Source organism: Alligator sinensis, unplaced genomic scaffold (genome assembly GCF_000455745.1).
Source record: "Alligator sinensis unplaced genomic scaffold, ASM45574v1 scaffold1046_1, whole genome shotgun sequence".
NCBI lineage: Eukaryota > Metazoa > Chordata > Crocodylia > Alligatoridae > Alligator > Alligator sinensis.
The window spans coordinates 1,060,713-1,083,837 of record NW_005842174.1 but is presented as its reverse complement, the minus strand read 5'-3'; the positions used below and the strand labels follow the sequence as shown (position 1 = coordinate 1,083,837).

The 23,125-nt window shown below is 42.1% G+C and overlaps 1 protein-coding gene across 1 annotated transcript in view; it reads right to left on the bottom strand.

Annotated features, from left to right (window-relative positions):
- Nucleotides 1-23,125, bottom strand: part of CDH4 (cadherin 4) — a 759,836-nt gene that overhangs the window by 34,813 nt on the left and 701,898 nt on the right. The window contains exon 12 of the mRNA XM_006025923.3: nucleotides 804-989. Within this exon, the coding sequence (XP_006025985.2) occupies nucleotides 804-989 (186 nt within the window). The remainder of the gene's footprint in view (nucleotides 1-803; nucleotides 990-23,125) is intronic.

Here is a 23,125-nt window from a genome sequence, read left to right as displayed (position 1 = left end):
AGGCAGATCTCTACGCATGTTGCTCCTCTTCCGCCATGACGCTGAAAGCAACAAGTAGTGGAATAAGATGGTAGTTTGAATATCACGGGCAGATTTCTCAAAGGGTGTTTTGGGCTAAATCCCTGGCTGGGAAGCATCTCTGGGCTTCAGCATAGCTAAGGAGCGGGTCGACAAAGTGCATTTATTTGCTTAGTATCAGAGCTCCCAAACTTCTCAGGCAACGCTACCTGACTCAGATGTTCCCTGTACCAGCCGTCTGCCTCTTCCCTCCTCTACTGACAAGCTCAGCCCTCCTTCTGGAAGCTCAGCTGTAGGCTGCTACTTCTCCACACCCTCTCTGCATAAGAGATGAGTTACTGAGGTCCCATGCTGAGCTGTCCTGCTGCCTGTCTCACATGCAGCTGTGCACTCTCCCACCTACGGGGAGCTAGGTGCACTCCAAGTCCCACAGCACGTCAGTCTGCGAGCAACTACAGAGTCCAAGCTTAGTGTGTACGCAGCGGGAAGGCAAGCAGAAGTGGGCCCTGACTTCAGCGTGTTAGCATCTGTGGGAGTCTGTGGTGGGGTTGCCAAGAAATGAGAGGGCGGTGAGCCAAGGCTGAGTGGTTTAAGCTTGAAGTAGCAGCCTGCACGTCACCTGTACCACCGAGACAGGGGAAACGGCAGATGGAGATTCAAACACTGACAATCCTAAGCAAAGACGACATGAAACAACACCAGACCCTCTGGGCTTCCTCTGGGGAGCCATTCGATTAGATAGACACATAGATTGATTTGCTCTGGCTTCTGCTGAAGTCACCTACCTTCACCACAGTTACCATGCCTTCGTTGGTGATGGGGTCCGTCCGGATGGTGAAGTGACCAGAGGGGTCTCCGCTGATGATGCGGTACACGGCGTTCCAGTTGGGCGAGTGGGGCTGGTCCCGGTCCATCACCGTCAAATTTGCGACTACAACTTCCACGCGGTTTTCGGGCACCTCCCCCGAATACTGCAAATGAAAGAGAAGAGCTAATATTCTTCATGAGCTCTGAAGACTTTAGGGACAAGTCACTAGCTGGCATTGAAGTCAGCCTAATGAACAGGGCCTCAGGGCTCCAGGAAGGTACTCACAAGTAAAATCCAAGCTATAAGTACATTCAGGTACTGCCTGCATCCCTTCATCACATGTGGTTTTAATCCCAGGTCCTCCTCTTTAAATGATTTCCTCTCCCCTGATGCTGTCTGAAAGACCCACACCACCAAAGGAAGCTGCAACTAACTTTTTCTGAACATTAAAGGAGAGTACAAATTCTATGAGCTAACACTTGAGAACAAATTTGGAATAAATTTTAAACTGAAAAACAGGGAAGAGTAGGAAATAATGAGGTTGTTATTATGCAGAGAACTGAGGAAAAAGAGGGAATGAATTATTAGATAGAAAGGAAGGAACAAAAAAGCTTAACAACTGAAACATAAAGGAACAGTCAGAGACTGAAAGGAAGAGAAGAAAAGAACAGAAGACTCCTGTGGACAGTGACTTAAGGGAGCTCTGTTGATAGAAGATAAATACCTGTTTTTATGTATATTTTAGAAGATGGGAGGCATCTTTAAATGTAACATTTGTTATTTGATCAATGGGATTCATTAATACCTAAAGCTGACCCCCCACCCTGAAACTCACCGACCTCCAGAAGAAACTGACAAAGTGTCATCAAAACCAGACATTCAACAACCTGAAGTAACAGCCAATGCCTTCTACCTGCTAATTTCTTTCAGTCATAACAACCTGAACTGGTAATTGTAACAACCACAGGTGAAAAATTCGGCCCCTTAATATTAGATGTCTTGGGTTACCCAGTTTTCCCAAAATGCAATCTTATTGCTTCTTCAGAGACGTTACCGAATTTTTTCTCTTTCTGCTTTTGCCTTTGCCTGATTTGTCAAAGCTTTTCTGGTCGTTTTGCCTGGGCCTTTCCTGGTAGTTAATTCTAGTGGGTTGCATGCAACTCGTCCCGTTTTTGTACCTTATAGCACATGAGCCGCATTTCTCTCTATGTGCCACTTGATTTATCATATATAAGACCAAAGATCTTGCACAGTTAATATTTTCCACTTTAATGGCCTAAAAGCTCTCATCTGTTCTCAGTGGGGGCAGGTGACAGAACAAGGAGCAATAGTCTCAAGTTACAGCAAGCGAAGTTTAGGTTGGATATTAGGAAACATTTTCTCACTAGGAAGGTGGTGAAGCACTGGAACGGGTTACCTGGAGAGGCGGTGGACTCTCCATCCTTGGAAGTTTTTAAGGCCCGGCTGAACAAAGCCTTGGCTGGGATGATGTAGTTGGGCCGGGGGTTGGACCAGATGCGACCTCCTGACGTCCCTTCCAACCCTCATTTTCTATGATTTAGGTGCATAACTGGAGTTGCCAATTTTTCAAAAGTGCTCACCCTCCAAAAGCTCCCATTACCATTTGCAAAACACCATTTAGATTGGCACAAGGCAAATGAAACCCTGGGAAAACAATGAGTTCTACTGGCCCCGTTCCAAATTGGAAATTCTGCCCCAAACTGTGGTCACAAACCACTTCTGAAAACCAAGCTTGCAACATGCATAAAAGCAGAAGTGTGCTGATTATAAGGAATGACTATTTTATTGTTCAGCTCAAGAGCTCTTGTAAAGAACTATTGTGCTACCTGCTACCATGCTTTGGACACTTATCTCTACCAATACTTGCAACCAGCATATATTACGTCACGTCTGACAGCAAAAATATCTTATTTGCCATATGCTATTCTACATTTAGTTTTGCCCTCTAGTAGTGCCTTTAATGGTATGTTGCTCAATTTTTTCTTTTGCACCTGTCCTAAGTAAATTTTCATTAGCAAATACAGACAGTGCCTTGTCCTGGGTCTGTCAGGTAGAGGAGAAGAACAGTGGGACGCCTCTAAATAATTTGAGCTCCAATACATATGGCACCTCTTTCACTTCCTTTGGTTTCCCACCCTATCCTATGGATCTTCATCCATTCTCACGCCCAATTGGGAACCTCTGCAGCATGCAGTTTGAGCGGAGGAACATCAAATGGAAATTTATCAAAAGCCTTTTGAAAAATCCATTAGATTATGTCATGTGCACACTTCTATTATCAATCTTGTCAGCAGCCTGCTCCGAAGAACTCAAGGAGATTAGTTAAGCAGGATTGTCTCTTACTAAATCCGCCCTGGTTATCATCTCCCATTGGATTAGATTAACGTTGCACTGCATGCCAGGGATGACAAGTTGATGGGCCCTGCGTTTGCTTGGGCAGCTGAATGCACTGTTTAAAATCAAGGGATCGTGTACTTTCAATGGAGCAAAATGTAGCAGTGCCCACATCTCAAATCATGGCAGTTAAGAGAAATGTAAAAAGTGACCTCACGATGGTCCTAAAGCAATTACTCAACATCCATTTTGGGGCTGACTCCATTCCCCTGTAGCCTTTGGTGAGAGACTGAATATGCAATGATGGAGAATCCCAAAATTTGGTCTATTATGGGATTTACTACTTGTAAAATCAAACAGGATACACTCATTTGAAGCAAATCATCAATGCAACTTTTACAAAATAAAAGGGAGAGGCTGAACAGTTATTATTCTCAATGGTCACATCCTACATGCTCCCATCCCATGTGGTCCTTTGTGCAAAGACCCTAGGGAATTTAACAGGGATGAAGCCAACAGAGCTGTATAGAAATTGCTGTACCAGCCCATAACATTATTGAGAGAACAGCATCTTTTCCAAAGGCTTATTTTTGGGCCCACAAAATTCTGTAGGAGTGATTTTTTTTTCTTGAACATAATACCTGATTGGGAGGTTGCAGCTCTCTCTCTACAAGACTTTTCCATAACAGTGGGTGTCAGTGCTGTTAAATGCAAAGCATCTTTGAAGATGTTATCCCTTCTATTCGTTTGGAGTTGATGGCTATCAGCCCCATTCAGGCAGCATTCAGCACCAGCCAGGATTGAGGGGCTTCAGTTGAAGTTGATCTATAGGGACAGATCCTCAGCTGGCACGTATTGGAGGTGTTACTGGAAGGACAGAGGTTTGAGTGATTCCAATCTAATTTCATGCAACTTCCTCCCCACCTTGACGTAATTGAGAAGGATGAGCAATGCCCTGTCTTACTGTGCTGTCTGCATGCAGCATGTATGCCACAAGTGGCATGCATGGGCAGCCTCTTATGTGTGGTATGTGCTGCAGCAGATTGGGAGGGGCAGCCAGCACAGCCACAGGTAGGACGGGGAGCAGAAGGCAGAGAAGTAGATCAGACAGGAAGCAGACAGCAGAGCAGCAGATTGGGCAGGGGACGGAAATCAGATTGATAATTGGTGGGAGGGCAGGGGGTTAATTTGTGGCATCCCTGCCAAAAAGGTTGGCCCTCCACTGCATTGTTTCCTTCCATAGAAGTGCAACGTAGAAGTGCAAGGGGGGGTTTAAATAAAGAGACACGTGTCTACTTTAATACTAAGACAATAGGGAAGCAGTGGTGGCTGCTGGAGTAAAGAAGAAGAATGATAAAGCTGCGCCTGCCCTTTCTTGCTACATTTTTCCTGGATGCATCTTCAGTTTATTTAGCTTCATTTGCTATTGCTGCATTACAATTTTTTTCACTCTCTTCATTTTGTTTTAATCCTCTGCTAGTAATTTTGTGGCTGACTGCTATTCAGGCTTGGTTTGCATTCTGAGATATAGACTCGCTCTGCCTAGCTACCATTATTTCTTAAACTTGGCCTATTCATCTTGAATTACATCGGTTCCAGGTTTTATTTTGGTACGGGTACATTTGTGAAAGTTCCTCTTTCATTCCTCCAGAGCTGGCCTGTCTGAACTCATATGCTACTGAAACGTAATAATTCATTTTGATTGCCAGGTTGCATCAGATTATAGTGAAGTCATTTAACCCTAGAGGTTAATTTTGTCTTGCTCAGTACTTGACAGCACAAATATATAAGCATCACTCAAAAGAAGAAAGGAAATAAGCGGGGGAAATAAGTTCACAAGATGACTTTGCATGTGCTAAATCTATAGCCTGAGCTGTAAAGACAAACACAATGAAGTAAAACCCATTAGTTTACTACAGCCACTCCCAGTGGGTGATGAATTGAGATGGATGAATAGGAAGAAAATTATTCAGGTTCATTTTGATGACTTTTAAATACAATTTAATTTCTTCCATTGCTCATATCCCCTATCTGACTTTTATGAATATCTGTGACACCAAAGTTTTGCTTGTATGAAGTTTTGCAAGGTGAAGTTTTGGTTTATAAGCAAAGATTTTTCTAATTATTACAAAAAAATAAATAGTTTAGGCCGGTGCAGTTTATACTGAAATGACATCTTATGAAATAGGTGAGCAATCATACAGCTTGAATATTGAATGACACCACTGAATACTTAAGGGAAAACTCCTACTGAAGAGTTTATGATTAGATCAGAGGTTGGTATTTTTCACACACAATATTTAGCAAAAAAGGCTGTATAGTAGACAAATTAATGACCCCCATCTGTTTGCAGACAATTTGTCTAAAAGAAAACGACTAAATTCTTTTAATAAATCATGAATTGTGATAGATTTGTCTAACTGCAGCCTTGAAACCAGCAAAAGCCATCCTAATTGATTTCCTTAAATTCCATTTTTGTACCCCGGTATTTCTACTGAAAGGGCCTAAATAAGTCGCCTGTATCTCAGAAAAGCCCAAGAGGTGTAAAACAACTCCACACTGTACTCTGTGCATCTGCCAACTTGATGTGTAGATCAATAATACTCTAATTTTTTTTTCTCTTTCTACTTCTACTACCAGTAATTTTGCTTCTCTTCCTAGCAGCCTAATTGCTGTTTCCTTAAGCCTTGCCATCAATTCTATGACCTTTAATTTCCAATATCATTTGCTCAAAGATGACTGCTCTAGGTTCGCTAGTTATCCTATCCAACTGTATGGGCCAGATTTCTATGACAACATAAATCTAAAGCAACTCGAATGAATTCAAAGGTTTTACTCCATATACCATGGTGTTCCTGAAATCAGAATCTGGCCTCAATCTTTTAAGCAAGGTGATCAAGTTTTATAAGTAAAGTCAATCTTCTCTGATAGGCAAATCTGGCAGATCCTGCAATTTTAAAAGGTCAACAAGAAGTTTTTTAAGGGCTTCAAATCTCCCATATGCGTTCACTTTCTAACACGGATTACCTTCCCAATGCCTATGGCTAAGTACCATCTCCCGCTGAACTGCTCTCCAAACATCTGTCCTCCATCACACCTGCTAGCGACCATCAAGTAGGCTTTATTCACCTTTGATTTTCTTCCTTTCATCTCGCAGGCACAACCGCACACTCCACAATGATATTTCTGGCCTGACAGTTATATTTGCTTGGTTTCATGTAATATTCATTGCAAGTACCCACATCATGCGACGGCCAAGTTATATGTCATATGGCAACTGCTTTATGAAATACGATCTATAAAAGCCCAACATATTCTCGCCAACCTTCAGTTTTGCTTCACCGATACTAGGCCCAGCTGTCACGTATCTTGCTCTGAAATGAATTGCTTGGATCGGATACAGTGGCTCCTCATGTTCAGTGCCGAGTCCGCCTGGTTGCATGGATCTGCAGAAACCCGGATTGCTAGGCCTGCTGTTCTCTCCTCCATTTGGTGCTATTAAAATGCCCCAGCTGACAATAAAGCAGCTCTACAATCTGCGAGCAAAGATGCAAGGTCTATCACAAGCTCCATATAGCCAGGGATCATGGTTTTCATTTAGACCCTTAGCTTTGTGTAGGGCTTATAGAGGAAACACTAAAGAAACAAGACACAGCCTAGAAAAGAAGCAACCCTGTCAGAAGTTGGTTCATCTGTTTCCTTAACAATATTTAGGGTGACTTCTCTTCTATTTCTTATCTACTTATCCAGTAGCTTGCTGACAGGATACCAATGGTAGGTCAATATTCTCAGTCCCAGCGGGCTAAACATTTCTTCCAACTGTTCGAGCACGTTCCTTGAACCTTAGTTTGATCCTACCGAGTATGTAGCTACAGGAGCGGGGTGGTTTTGTTTTATGCCCGTGCACTTTTACGTTTCTAAGACTGACCCCCCGACTGAAAGTGGAGACAGCATCTGCTTTGTTCTCACAGTTGGTGAGAGCTATTGATTTCACCCTTGTTCTTTCCCGTTCCTTGCCTTAATCCCAAATTACAGTTCGTTTTCTTTAATCTCAAGGAACCATGCAACTGCTTGGTTTATTCTCCGAATATGAAAGAGTAACAACGACAGGCCAACAACCTGGAAAGCAGAAACCATATTCTCCTCTCTCCCAGCACCAATACAAAGAAGTGATTTAATTTTCAGATTCTCAAGAATGTCTAATTTCAAGAGATTCTCAAGAAGTTTGAGAAAGCCAAGTTCAAGTTCAGATCCAGTTTTAACCTTGGTTCAAAGACGTCTCAAGTCCTTGCCAGGAGTTCACTGACAAGGGGACATAATGAGAGAAGGATAATAAAAACGTCTGCGTATCTGAGAGTGAATGTTAATATTTTTTTTTCAGTCTTAAGATGTTATAGTCTTTTTACAGTATGAAAAGATGCCACAAAAATGATGACACTGAGACACTGCCTCGCTGCAAGATAACCATTTCCAGATAAATATATCTTATGAAATGAGGCTCGAAGTTTGCATATAAATTTATATATTTTATAAAAATGCATTACAACACAAAGGAGCTTTTTACAATGTTCATATGAAAGGTTTAAGAAGAGATTAAAATTATGTCCTTGGAAAGACGTGCAGCCTTGTCAAGGGAAAAAAAAAAAAATCTACATTAACCCCATGCAGGAAAGCTGTACTTTATCTGTATTTCAAAGACTATAAAGTACTACTTTAATCAACCTACTTGACTTTGGGGACTTGCACGTCTCACTGAAACTCATGAAGTCTGGCGTAGTATGGTTTCTAGAACACAAAAGCCTTTAATCTGTAACCTAGCACTCTTGTACATTCAAATCCTGATACTATCACCTTGTTAGGAAGAAAAATTGTGAATTTATCCAAAATGGGATCTCATCCAGTCTAAATGATGTAGCCTTTGCAACAATGACCTTTAACAATGGCTATACTCAACAATAAAAGATCTTATCTCGCGAGCCAATGGAAACAGTCTATGTTAAAAATTCTGATCTGATAGCGGAGACTTCTATTTTCAAGTCAGACGAGCCTCTTTTGAACGCTCCATCTGCTTTCTTTGTCTAACACACCTTTGTTTCTTGCCTATGGAGCAAACAGCAGGAAAATGAGGTTGGTGCATTTCTGAAGAATATTTGATTGTCAGGTTTAATTAATAATGCTATCTTTTAAATAAAGCAAAGAGTCCAAAAAATGCTGGAACCAGCTGCAGACGTGTATGAGGTTTACTTCTACTGCGATAAAACAGCAACATTTTTTGCGCGGTTACTGTACTTCTTCGAAGGCAATGCTACTGCCTGTATTTCCACGAGCGCAGAGAGGCTAAGTGACGTGCCCGAGGTTACACCGTACGGTAATGGCAAAGTCAACACTGGGACCCAGGGCTTGCACTCAGCTGTTTAGACCAGAGCTGCCTCCTGGGACCCCTGTGGATTAAAGTACATAGTTAACGAACACGTTCAGGTCAGTCAAAGTTAGTCTTTCTGTCATCACAGGGCATTGCCTTTCAGTCCCCTGATAGTATCAAGCCGCTAAGAAGCAAAAGACACAAGATAGTAAGCCTGGAAATGAATCGTATTCGAGCTCTGTGCTCCAGCACTGAGGATCAGCTGGGTCAGCAATGCTTCGGTCAGCAATTTCTTCCTCAAGGTTTTGCAAGGCATTGGTTTCCAGAGGAAACCAGAATAGTTAAAGCATCACTAGAGCAAACCAGCAGGAAGATAAACCAGCTTGGATTGCAGCTCAGCCCTGTAATAACTGGTAGTAATGTTTTGCCTTTGTAAAGGACTGTGTTGGCCATGAGAGGCAACTCCCCTGGACTGGAGAAGCTCTACTGAAGTGACCTGCATGGCACGCCAGGTGGCTTAGGGCAAGCTTTCCAAAATACAGCATTACGTCCAGACTCCTTCATTATATAAAGTAGCACTTTAAGGTTGGTAGCTCTGTTGGACTTAAGTAGCAAGGCATTCACCTACACAAGCAAAGCTGGACAAACCTAGTGTTCAATAATCAGATATCAAACGCTGTCAACAACATTTGGAAGTGGACACTACCATCATGCATTAACCCTGACCGTCCCACGACTAGGGTTCAAATACTGCTTGGGATGACGGGGGAAAAAAGAGGCAAAGGACTTTGCTTTGGGACCAACTTTCAATTCTGCTTGCTCTGCTGATATCTTCAAATAACTCTCCTTTTCCATCGGACGAGCAAAATCTGAATCTGAGCTGCAATTTGGAAAACCCGTAAGCAACTACCTCCCTTCAAGCACGCAAACTGAAATCTCAGTGAAGCCAAAGGAACGCATGATGCATTTATACACACGGTAAAGTATTTTCTGAATAAAAGTCCTGGTCATTTATGCGCAAACTTCTTTTACACAAGTTTGTCTTAGGTGACAGCCTTCCTTTAATGAAACAGAAAGAAGATAGACGCTGCTAATTAGCTGGCACGCTAAATGATCAGGTCCCAAACTTTATTCACGTCCCTTCTTGTGACCTTAAAGCCATCAGTAAGCAAGCTGTTTTCACTAGGAATTTAAAAAACACGCTTTCCAAGTTAATCTGTAAGCTAGCCACAACTAACAACGATTCTACGACATAGCTCAAAAACCAAGCTGCTGAAATGAGCCCCAGAGATGTGACCTGTGCTGGTAAAATTTGTATCAAGAAGAAGGTTATGATTCATGCAACTGCAATAAAGTGGCCTAAAGAAGGGCCTTAAGCTGGTAAATCAAGTTTAGGATTTTTCTTTTTATTAACAACCCATTTCTTACAAGTTTTCAATTAATTAATTAATTTTTAGATTTTAAAGCGTATAAAAACTGTTTGTTACAGGGGTGTAGGTTGTAGCCGTGTCGGTCTAAGGACATAGGCAGACAATGTTCTTTGGGTGAATCTGATATCTTTTATTAGACCGACTTAAATAGTTGGCAAAAAATAATTTTCATCCATCCAGGAAGAGCACACACCAAGTGCAGATGCTCTCTCAGCCTGGCGAAGGGTTTTGAAACCCAAAATCTTGCTACGAAAATTTTTTTTTCAACTCTTTAAGTTGGTCTAATAAAAGATATCAGATTCACCCAAAGAACCTGGTCTGCCTAAAAACTTGTCTGTGCGCCTTTGGGATCTGGAGGCAGATATGAGGGAAGAGGAGTTTTAAGAGCTCTAGAACAGCATTTTGCATGCATGCCCTAATCCTAGTACTGTATTGAGATTTATAACAAGTTGCCTATGTAGCAAAGCTCAGGAAGGCGGCATGCCGGCTCCTTCTCAACAGTTGTCTGCAGAGCAATTGAAAACTCTGTTGTTTCCAGATTAGCCTCAGAATTAGCATACAGGAGGATTTTTTTTTATGATGGAACTGAAGAGCATTACTAGACGCTGAAAAAACCAGATCTTCTGTTTACAGATAAGGCTCCCAATTCAGTAAAGCATGCCTGTTCAAGAAAGGCACTTACGCAGATGCTCCACTTCAAGCTCGTGCTTAATTCCCTTTGTTGTTAAGTGGACTTAAGCACATGCTTTCCTGAACCGATGCCAGGATGATCATCAGTATTTGCTTGTTGCCATGTAAATCTTAAAGTGTACCCGCAATTAGCAGGAAAAAAAATAAAAATAAAGGTGCAGCTGCAAGATGCAAACCCAACAAACCAAAGGAAAATAATGGTTTTGAAGTCAATGTTTTGAGGGCAAAATAAGGGGAAAACAATAGCAAGGTGAATGCCTCTCCGCTTTGAGTAATGTGGAATAAGAACAGGAATGACAAAAGGATAAAATCAATGACAATTAATTGTAGAATAGTAATTAATAGAAAGAAAGGAGAGAAAGCAGTGAACCGAGCCTTTTCCATGAAAGAAGCAAGTCTGCACAGAACAAAAGAGAAAAGCGCACGCATAAAAGGAATATGCAAGGAGAGAGGTGGGAGGACATAGGGAGAAAGAAAAAAAGCGAGGGAGGCTCTGTGCGTGCGGGGATATGAGCACGCCTGCTGATACATGACTGAGATGCCTGATGGGAAGAGAATGGCATTCTTTCTTTTGCACACTTTCCCTTGTAATTAGTATACTTTTTCACTTCATAAAACCGAACCGTTTGAAAAGTTTCATCAGGTGTAAAATGCCACGTGAAACATTTTGCAAGTCCTCGCTCTTGCTAATTCTGGCGGCGCTGTGTGATCGGATCCTTCCCTGTGCAAATCTCAAGGCACCTTGGACGGTCAGAAATATCCGACGGGAGAAAACTCACAGCACTAAAACCTCCGCTAGGTTTTTTATTCTTTTTTTTTTTTTTTTGAGTACGTCACAGAAAATTGGTCAACTGACATGTGCTTAGTGGAGCTCTGATTGCGTATCTCCTTAAAATGACATCCCGTTTTTAGGCTAGTTAAGTTTTCAGGATATTGAAAAATTAAAAAGATGCCCTCCCATAAAAAAACTGGCAAACTTCAGAAGAGGTTTGTTTTCAGCCTCTAGAAATGATGGCGTTATTGTCTGTAACCAAATTTCTCAAACTCAGATCAGCACTTGAGATGCTGCGTTGCGAGTCACCGAAGGAATCCATTACAGATGGGGAGCTGCCTTGAATTTATTCTGCCTGTTTGTGGCACACGGTGTTAATAGCTGGCCCATAATGGTATACCGTATTTTGAATGGTATAGCATACTTTAAAGAATTTTTGGGGGCAAAAATCTTGTCGGTCTAATAAAAGATATCATCTCAACTACGAGTCCTGATTGCCTTTAGCAGATTTTATGAGCCAGGTTTCTAGTATGACAAAGCCAGGCATGGTGGAATATAACGGATCTAAAACAATGCATTACAAAACTGCAAGAGGTAGATTATATTTCAAAACACCCAATTATATAGAGAGACAACACAGAGATAAGAAAATTGTTGAGGTCAGGGGGAATGGCTGTGGGAAGGCTCTTCTAAGCGGGGAAATGAGGCTCAGCCTACTCTTCTGAAATCGGCCACATCAATTCAGCTCGGTTAGAAAGCATCTGTAATCACAACTGTCACGATGGTTAAACCACAAAGCAATATTTCTGAAACAATGACAAAGGGAAGCACAAATGAACAAAGGTCTCAGCTTCTGATCCCTTTTAAAGTCATTGTCTATTTACAGTTTGCAATTAGGTCAACACTTGCTCTGCTTTTTTACTGAACTATCAATTTTCAGCCTCTACCTGGCAAAATTTTCACATCTAACCTCTAATTGTGTGCCTAATTTATCGCATGCAGTTGAACACAGCCAGAAAACCTACGTGTGCACCTCTGTGATGTGTGTGAAAAAGCACCTTCAGCATTTAGGAGTCCACTTACGTTGTGTCCTCACAACACGGTCAGTTCACGTGACCTGCACGCACAATTTAAGTGTTCAAAATCAGAGGTGCTTTTAAAACTTAGTCCAAAGCCTCTTGCGGTATGACAACGTATAGCATTCAAGATGTTAAAAATACCTGCCTGCCACTTATACTTCCAAGGTGCGATGCCACCGTGGGCTGCTTTTTTGGAAACAGGTGCCAGTTTCACACACAAAATACAAGTGTGCAACGACCAACCAGTGAGTGTCTGTTCAGAAGGAGTGACTGTACGTGAAAAAGAATAACCGGCTGGACAATTCATTGATTTGCATGTGTTACTACCCATTTGATACTTAGAAAGCGGGATCCAGATTTTCAGCTGCTCATGTCAAAGACTTCCATTTCCCCCCAAAGCATTGAAAGTGCAGGCTTCCTTTAAAGTCTCCAGGCGATTGCGTCCCTTTAAACACTTTAAAAGCAAGCCTAAATTCCAATGAGGCTAATGGACAGAAGCACCTATTCAATTCAAAGCAAAGACTGAAATGCTTTGCTAAACTGCAGCGTAAATGCCTGTTTTTGCAAATCAGTCAAAAATTCTCCGAACCAGCAGGAACATTCGCTTTATTCCTCCAATGACATTTTCCACAAAGCCATTTTTTGATAGGAAGACTATACCAGCGGTGATAGTAATGTTGCCCAACACCAGCTGGGTAGAGACCGTCTGAGTTTTGCCTCATGACTCATCCCTAGCTAGGTACAGTGCAGAGCATTTAATTTAATTATGGGCATTTTGTCGGCAGCATCTGGTAATGTTACATCTCGTTGCATGCTTCTATCACCAGCATTTTGGTGCGGGCAGCGCTTTTTCGGTCTGGACAGCTCATCCCCATTATTACATGATCCATATTACGAGGATTGGGTTTTATGGTTTCTTCCTTCGGATCCAGTATATATTAAATGTAGAAGCAAAATGCTGACGAAACGCTATTAAGCAAGACATCCAGTAGGAGACATAACACAGCCAGATGTTGCAAATGAAATGGCTCATGACAAATGGTGTATGACAAGGCAGTGCAATCGCTGAGGTGGCTGTACCGTTCTGCAGAGAGCGTGTAGCCTCGTATCAGGATACAGCCCGTGCGTGTGTACTGATGCTATTAAACACCCACGCTGCACGCGTGAACAAAAACCAGCATGGGAGATCTACAAGATGGGGCCAAAAATATCATCACTATTTCTGTTACTGCCATTACTATTATAATTATTATTACTAGCATTATTATTACTATGGTTGTTATTATTGTCTGCTGTTCATGCTCATTAATGGGAACTGTATATACCATCACTGAGAAGTTAGGAGAGCTCCTAATGCTATATAAATCCTAGCGAGGCATGTGCTTATGCTGTACCTATGCACTGAGGTTGTTCTGTAAGTTTAAGATTTCAACGACTTATGTGTTGTGAAGCAGGGGATGAATACTGCCATGGGCTCTACCTCCTGTCTGGTGTTGTAGCTGTACTTGGCTGAGACTGTTCTTTCTAGTGTAGAAAGAGACGGCTGCATTATTCTTGATTTTAAACCAAACAGTACATGTGTCCAATTTGAGAGAGACCAATAGAGCATTTTTTACTGCTTTTTTTTGGCAACAGGAAATTGAAATCTGTAATGAATCTGTTGTTTCCATTTTTTAAATGTACTGATCTTTGGCAATTTTCAACTCCAACGTCTGAAAAATTCATTATTATTAACTTCCATCCTGGGTGTTCCTCAAACCAAAATTACTTAATCAACTCAATTTAGCTTCTTGTATAGACCTAATTCAGAAAAACTTTATCTTCCTGAATTGTTATTGCAATTAATTTCTTTCTTTCTTAGCAGACTGCGTTTTAGTAATTAGATATTTTATAAAAATGAGTTATATGCATTCGGGGAAGCTTCACTTTTACATTTGATTAATCGTATTACCACTGAGGTCTGGGGTTTGTCTCCAAGGAAAGTTTAATGACCTCATTTTAATTCCTCTTTTAACCAGCAAGCAGGTATAAATGAACAGAAATAAAATTATCTCTCTCTCTCTCTTTTTTTGCAATCTCAAGATTGCATTTGATGTTTTTTTTCTGTGCGACTGACCCATTTACAAGGAACAGTCTATCTGATTCTAATTAGATACAGGGCAGAATCAGGCTAAATAGAGCCTTGAACTTAATAACCCATCTTCAGTGTGATGCTCAGGAATCAGAGCTACTAGACCAAAATGCCATCTGGTTTTTACCATTGTGCATGATTAATTTAGGAAAAATTAGAAAAAAAATCCTAAAAACAATCTGAAAAGTACTGTGAATTTATGTGCAGATAAAGGGATTTATATAGAAGGAAAATGCATCAAGGAGAATAGAATATATATATAGCATCATTATACTTACATCAGGGTAATTAATCTGAAGCCAGGGATACAGATTTTATTTAAAACTGTGCGCACTCTATGCATAGCCATCGATCCTTTCTGCCCTTTTCCATAGTATCAAATGGACAAGAAGGTGATGATCGTATCCCTTCTCCGAAGGGCAGTATCAGCCTGATCAGAAACGACATTGCAAAAGGTGTAGCGCCTGCTTTTCTCATTAAGACACTGAATATTATTCACTTTCCCCAAAAATGAGGGGTTGCCTGCTTCCAAATGGAGAGGGCAATAGTTCAAGAAGGAACAAAAGGCAAGTGAGTCTTTATGAGAAAGTGTGAAGTGTCTCTTGCTTCTGCAGCAGTCTGCAAAGAAAACGGTGGGCAGCTTGGGCAAAGTGCTGAGCCCTGGAAAGAGTCACAACTTTTATGCAGCTGTTTCCTTTACAAAAACAGTGCTTCCACCTCAAGAGAGGGGACAGGATTAAATAAAAATCATTTGGAGCACAAGCCCACTGACTTGCAATGAGATCTGTACTTCTAAGTCACCTGGGTGCATTTAAAAATATTAAAATATTTTAAATATTATAATATATTAAATATTAAATATATTATATTAAAATCCCAGCTTCAGTTGTGTTGGCTTTGGACCCGGAGTTAGTTCCTTAACCCTGGCGCATGGAGCTCCAAGCTGCAGGGAAGCGACATGGGGAGGTGATGCCAGTCTCCTAAGACTATAAGAGGAGATGAGTCCAGCCTGTAAAATGTAGTTTGAGGGTTGGTTCATTCTCCGTGAAGATGGAGCCGTGTGTTCAATTTGGGTCAAGGTATGCTGCAAATGTTTCAAAGCTTTGGTGATCAGACATGGTTGTAGGCTGGGAGCGGGGTGGGGAATCAATGGCTTACAGGGTGGGTCAGAGTTATACCCAGCTCCAGGGAGCACACCTCAGTATATGCAAGCATTATGAGATTTCCCTTGTACACAGACAGTAGCATTTAATGAAGCAGTGCAGGAGGAATCCATCAAATGCAGGACTTGAACAAAGCAGTGCTGATGTGTACGCTGGGATGAGGAGCAGCGTACATCTCATCCTAAAGAGGAGTCTGTCCCAGGTTGGGATGGCACAAAATCAGTAGAAGTGGGGTCCCAAGATACCTTGGAGGATCTGGGTCTGGGCTGATACTTGGAAAAGAATGAGAGCCTCGATGTTCACAAAAATGCACCTGCTTGCACAGGGCATGTGCTATGGCTGAGTGTGCAATTATGGTACAGACCATTTTTGTGGCCATTTGCATGCATGTGCATCGTTCAGAAAACCTGGGACTAGATTTGGGGATAGATTTGCCTGGAGTCCACAGGTCTTTATATTGCCAAAGTGCCTGCAGCATAACTCAGAGGCAGTTGTCACTTGAGCCAAAAAGGAGGATAGAGGTGAACAGCATGAGTCAAAGCTGCCAAGGAGAAAGTCCTAGTGCCACAGTGAAGAAATCTACATTATTGCACTGCTTTTCAGATAAAAGCTAGCACAGGAGCTCTGAAAGGTTCTGCAGACAGGATTTATTATTAAAAGCCAATTGTGCTTTCATGTAAAATCCCAACTGATTGTAGCCTTATGCTCATTTTTCACTCAAAATGAACATGGATGAAACTGCACAGTAAAGGATATGTTCTTCTGGAGCCATCACTCTGTAACCTAAGTAAATAACTGTATGCAAGTGAACCCAATCTGCCCAGTAGTGGTTAGGCTACTACCAGCATATACACTGAATCTCCTCTGCATTTCAATTAAAAACACAAACAGGGAAGAGTAGAAACTGCAAATCAGTTTGACTCGCCTGAATTAAGAATTCAGTGCTTTTAAATTGAAATGGACTTTCTGCCCTTAATTATATTCCAGGGCCTCATGAAAACCTTTGTCATAAATAATTAATTAGAGCAAGGCTGTTGGCCAAGAAGTAGCAACAGCAAAAGGAGACAGTGGACTTGCTGGTCAAATTGCATATGTAAAAATATTCTTTCTTTCTTTTTTCATCTCGCATGTCTCCTTGTCTATGCAGCTGTGTCCTCATCCCGATTCCTTATTGCACTGATGTTGCCTTTTGTTGGTAGATCCTCTGTTTTGAGATGTTATTTGAATTCTGGCATGCTTCACAGTTTTCATGTCAGCACAGGAGCTTTGCTGGGACTACTGGTGCTAAAGAGGTGAAGAGGGGGCATTTTACAAACCTACAGCAACCTAGGCCAAGTTATGATTTGGGATCAAAGCCACTTGAAACTCAGTGCATTGCACCGTTTTTACTAGAAGTTGACGATTTTGATTGGCTTTTGCTTTTTTGACCCCTAATTTGAAACAAGACTTAGGAAAGGCTAGATCTATGCAGTTAGAAACCAAATAAAATGTCCCCCGGATCCCAGCCAAATGAAGCTACCACAATTTGGTAACGCTCTTATTGGCGGCCTTCAACTAGATACAACTTTGTAGAGAGCTACACTGATACTGGTTTATGTAGACACATGTTTCCTTTCCAGCTACTGCTGATCTGGGAACATACCCCACAGAAAGGGATTTCAGACTATCTTTGCTTGCAGGCCTTTTAAGGTATTGTGAGAAATCTGCGAACCGATCAGAATATTCGCATCTACCTTTTGAATTAGGCTACTTGAACCATGTGATGTGGTTGTGGGAAAGGTGACTGTAATCCTTGGATGGCTCCTGGGAGTCATTTTCAGAAGATGGAGCAGAAATAGCAGAGATCGGGAAGTATTAGTGCCATTGCATAAGGCATTGGCAATATTAATAGCTCTCTGAAATGCTGTCTACAAAGGACCAGACATTGCTTTGATTACCCATGAATATAACTTAACGATGGGAGAAGTGAAGTTCTGGAATAGCCTTCCAATAAGTACTGTGGGAGCAAGAAAACCTAGCTCCTTTTAAGATGAAGCTTGATGAGTTTATGAAAGGGATTTTCTCTGATGAAGAGGCCTGCAATGGCAGGAGCCAGGGATTAATGATAGTGATGACAAAATGGAGGTACAGGAAGTTAAGTGACCTAACCAAGGTGACAGATTGAGTTAAGAGCAGAACCAAGACCAAAAGCTTGCATTCCCCAGGCCTGCTGCAGAGATCACGTGGCTGCCTTTTGTAGTCAGACATCTCTTTTTCCTCTTGGTTGTATGTGGTATTCAACTGATCTGATTGACTCCGTCAAGTATAAAAAAGACAGGTTGCTAAAATAATATTACTTAATAGTCTGATATGATCATAATATGAAACGTTAATTAAATAGTGATGTGAAAGATCATTCAGTCAGTTTGGAAGGACTGCCAGAGGCTGCTTTTCCCCATGAAATATTTCAATGAACTAGAACAAGGATGCGCTCCTTTTATGGCTAGCTGAATCTGCTGCCCAGAGCACAGCAGGGTAAAAATCAGGGGGGAACTACTACATATGCATTAATGTGCATTAGTTAATGAGCATTAAGGGCATTTGTAGACAACACAGGGGTTTAATTCTCCCTCAACTGAAGCGGTGGTTTTTTAAAAACGCTGCTTCCATTTAGGGCAAAGTAAACCTCCGTGTCATGTACACCCGTGTCCTTACCAGCCTCTCCGGTGGCGGGGAGGGGAGGGGAGAGCGAGCTGCCTGCAGGCAGAGCTCTCGCTTAGCTGCGGGGCGGGGGGGCCTGGTGCTTCCCGCCGTGGCAGCAGCTGCCCCCGCCAAGCAGCACCCACCCACAGGCACCCGGCTTGGGCAGTCCTGGGGGGCAACGCAGCTGTGGAGGGAAGCACTGGGCCCCCACACAGTTCAGGGAGGCTCTGGGGAAGAAAAAGAAAAAAAAAAAATCAGGCTTGCCGCTTTTTTCCCCCCCCCCTTCAGTGCATTCTGCCATCCCAGGCTGCTGCCAGGCTGCCTGCTAGGGCTGCCTGCAGAGCCCCTGAGCCACACGGGGCCCGGTGATTCCCTCCATGGCTGTAAGGTAGCAAACTAAAACTCCTCAGAGGTGTTTTAGTTTGCTGTGCCCCAAAGTCATTTAGAGTGCATTACGCCGTCAAATTTGCTACAGTGGCTGGAATTAATGTGCAATATGCAGCCAAATTTGCAAACTCATGCAAACAGCAACACCATTAAAGTGGTGCAAAAGGGCGTTTAACCCACTTTAATGTGTCGTCTACAAATGCCCTAAATCTAGCATGTCCATCGTGAGCAACTAGGAAAATGCACATTACCCTGTCTTAATGCACACTAACTAGAGAGTATGGGGTACATCTACATGTGGGCTTTAAAGCACATTGGTAGAGGTGACATCTTTTATTAGAGCAACTAGATTTTTGCAAAAAAAATTCTTTAATTGCAAGCTTTCAGGCACAAGCACCCTTCTTCAGGCATAGGATAAAAGATTGTAAAAGTTCTCCCAGGTAGAAATGAAAGTTCATATTTCATAGGAAGTTAAGGGTTATAGATGTGCTGGGGGGGGGGAGGGAGCACTTAAATTAGCAAGCTGTGCTAATTAAAAGTGCCCAATGTCACGTGTATCAGCATCACTGCACTGAAAAATGGTGGTGAGGCACTTTGAACTAAAGCTCATTGAACGAGCTTTAGCTCAAAGCAGCCCACTGCCATTTTTTCAGCACAGGGATGCTGATACAAATGACTTGGAGGCTGTTGGAGTCTTAATCGAGTCTTCTCCGACACGCTGGGTTTACAGCACGTCAGAGCAGCCTCGCTGCATACCTATAGAAGCTCCATAGTTTTTAAGTGATGCTTAATGCGCATTAGCCTATTCTAATGCACATCAACTGAATAGCATGTTTTATGCACATTAAAATAGACTAATGTGCATTAAAACACATGTGTAGACACACCCAGGGAGTCATTCAGGGACAGCTGTTCTGAAATACCCACTCCATGTGCGCACACTAGTTGTGGAATAAAAGACAGGTTATCCTAACCTAGAAAAAATGGCAGTCCTATTCCAGAATAAGCGTGCTCTCTTGTGGGTTATTGCAAAAGATTTATTTTGCTTTAAATCCATGCCATACCATACTCCAGAATCAATTTACTGGGTATTCAAGCCCTGCATACAAACATCTCTACTGTGCATGGTGCCTGAGTTGGGAATGCAAAGTAGGAGAAATGCCCTCGTGCCTCTGCCCCCTCTTGTGAACCTGTGCAGGACCTGGGCCTGTGTCTTATAGCCACTCAACACAGAAATCGGGGCTGTGGTTAAGTAGAGCAGCAAAATGGGTCTAGATCTGCTCCTTTAAAATATGTTCCTTCCTGCTTTGGATTCGGCCTTGGAATAGGAGACTCTCAACACAGTGCCAAAGGGCAAATTTTAAAGTAGCTTTAAATAAGCCCTCCTAAGGCTCAGGAGCTTATAGAACTTGAGTAGCCCAGTTTCTTTCTTTCCTTCTACTTTTTTTTTCTTTTCCTAAAGGAAAGGTTGATTGCTAGACAGGTTTTCCCATGAATCCACAGCTCTGCTAATCATGAGCACTTCAGTCTGGTGAAATAATATTTTCCTTGCATGGGCTACTATAAAAACAAGTTCTGCACAGTAGGCAAATTTAAAATAAGTTTTAATTAACATTTAAGACACAGAAGTCTGATCATGCAAATTCATCTGCGTCTCCTCTCTCCAAGCCTGATTGTTCCTGATTGAATATGATAAAAATAGGCTTTATATGAGTCAAGTGTGGGCATGGATCTCCCTTTACTTCCTCCTCCTCTCTGATTAAGCATTTACGCAGATAAAGTGGAAACCCTTGGACAGCGATTAATTGTATCCTGGGTTGAGCTGCAGAAGGGCATCCTGCCTGGCAGGCAGTTACAGATTTCACTGCTGTCTTTCAGCACATAAAACAAAACAGTGGGAAAAGTCCACCATTTCAGTGGCTTCTATATATCAAGCCCACCGAAGACTACCCAGCAGTGCCCTGTCAGATCCCAGCTCTAATCTCAGAAGCACGATGCTCATCGATTTGCAGGTCCCAGCAACTCTTGTTAATTTTTGAGATTAGATCTGATGTATCTAAGAGGAGGATCTAGTCAGGGGTCTTAAAGAGCTATGCAAGTACATTTCAACTGCAGCGATTCCAATCCTTATGGCTGCTGCGTAAGCATGGATAAGAAATATTTGGACTAACTGGGGGATTACCCATATACTTAAAAAGTGTCAGAGAATACGGCCCACTTATGGACAAGAAGGAGGTTGAACATTATACAGAATCGAATGTCTGACTCTTCTGCGACTATCCTTGAATCAGTTTCCTAATAAAACTCCCTAGTGGACTTTTTGACTTATTTCACTTGACAGCAATTTAAACCAGCTGCGGATGTGGCTCACTGCTTCCAAGAGACAGGTCCCCAACCCAAGCACCACTGCTAGACTTGGCTCTAACTGTCAATTTTGAAGGCACTTCAGGTAGAAAAGGCATAGACAGGACATGGAGAGGGGGACGCTACAGGACAGAGCTAATGCACACTGCTCGGGCAATGCAGAAGAAGTGCATGACTATTGCCGGTGCTGTACCCCTTGCTCTTTTGAGGACAGATGACTTGAATGCCTAGAAGAGTGGTTTTCAAACTTTTTTCATTTGTGGACCCCTTAAAAAGTTCCAGTGGAGGTGTGGACCCCTTGGATTGTAAGTGTGGCTCTTCACATACTTTTCACTGATCATGGTCATCTTTCACAGACCTCTCAGACATAGTCTGTGGACCCCAGGAGTTTCTGGACCACCGTCCTAAAGCCCAATGATGAGCGTTCAAATCCCATAAAGAACCTATGAAAAAAAGCAGGGGTTCCTAATGTCCCTAAGTTGGCAGGAAGGTTTTTGGTGGGTCACAGCTCTGTACTAAACAGGACATGGTTGAGTATCTATCAACCGGTATCTCAGTGTTTACAGGGTACTGCATAGTTTCAGTCTCCTGGTGGCTGACATCCGACATGTTGCTTCCCCATCGCTCCCAGTAACTGAAAAATCCAGGCTCTTACCTAGGGATGGCAAATCCTGCTCTTGCAGGGCTTCACAAGAGAAAGCAGAGGTCTTTTCTTCATATTATAGAGGTGCCTCCTTCTCCTTGGCCTCCCAGGTGATATACTAAGGGACAGGATAAATACACTGCCCTGCTTTCCTTCCAGAAACCAATCACTCCTGGTTTTTTTCATAGCATTTTCATTTATAGGTTCCAGGAGCTCTTGCCTGACTTTATGGCTTCCCTTTCTTTCCTCATCTAGCACAAAGCTTTTATGACAAGAACCGCCTGATATTTTTTTGGGTGCTCTTTAACCAATACCTTTTCCAAGCATAATAGAGGCCAGACACTTACTTCGATGTGTGAGACTGGCACTCATTAATCTGTCCTTTGCACCTGCGCCTTTATTTGCTGTATAATTACAAGCAAACTATTTGCCCCAGTTGCACAGATGACCCCTGTTTCCGACTGCGACCCTGGTTGTTTTGTTTCTTCTTCTGTCCAGTTGTTAAATTTTACATAGTCGCATTAATTCCTGTGGCTGCACACACGAGCTGTGACACCAGCATGTTCCAGTGTCCTCCTGGGCTACATTTATATCCAGAAACTATTAAGTTTAAAACCACCCAGTTTGAATGACAGGTAATTTGGGAACACTATAGGGTGTACTTTTGTGTATTTCTGTGCTGAATATAGTTCCTGATTTCGCCTCATCTGGCAACGTGCCAAGAGCAAACCGCTATTGCAGTTGTTCTGCCGATTTTGTTTCTCGACTGAATTTCAGCACAGAAGTATTTTAAATAACAATATGCTTCGATCCCTCAAAAACAGACCCTAGTCTTAAGAAACATGGGATGCTTCTTTACCTTCAGAAGCGATTTAGATTTATTGGAAGATTTTTTTTTTTTCATTTTTTTTTTTTTTTTAAATACACTTCAGAGTCATTGAGGGGAACAAGGAAATGCAGTTCAGGTTTAAGATGAATGAACAGACTGATAATGTTCCTGTGCCTATCACAGGAAATGATGCTACTCTGTTTTTGGAGCCGCTTGTACAGGGCTTCTGACAGTATCTGAGAGTATATAGAAAATCATCTTTCCTAAAGCACCACAAGGCAATATCATTGTAAAATGGCTTCGGGTTTGAAATAGGTATAGTCCCCCTTAATACCGGAGAAGGCTCTTTTGGCCCTCACAAAACTCTGTTTAGAGACTGGAATTAGGGAAATAATGGTCCCTATCATTCCTG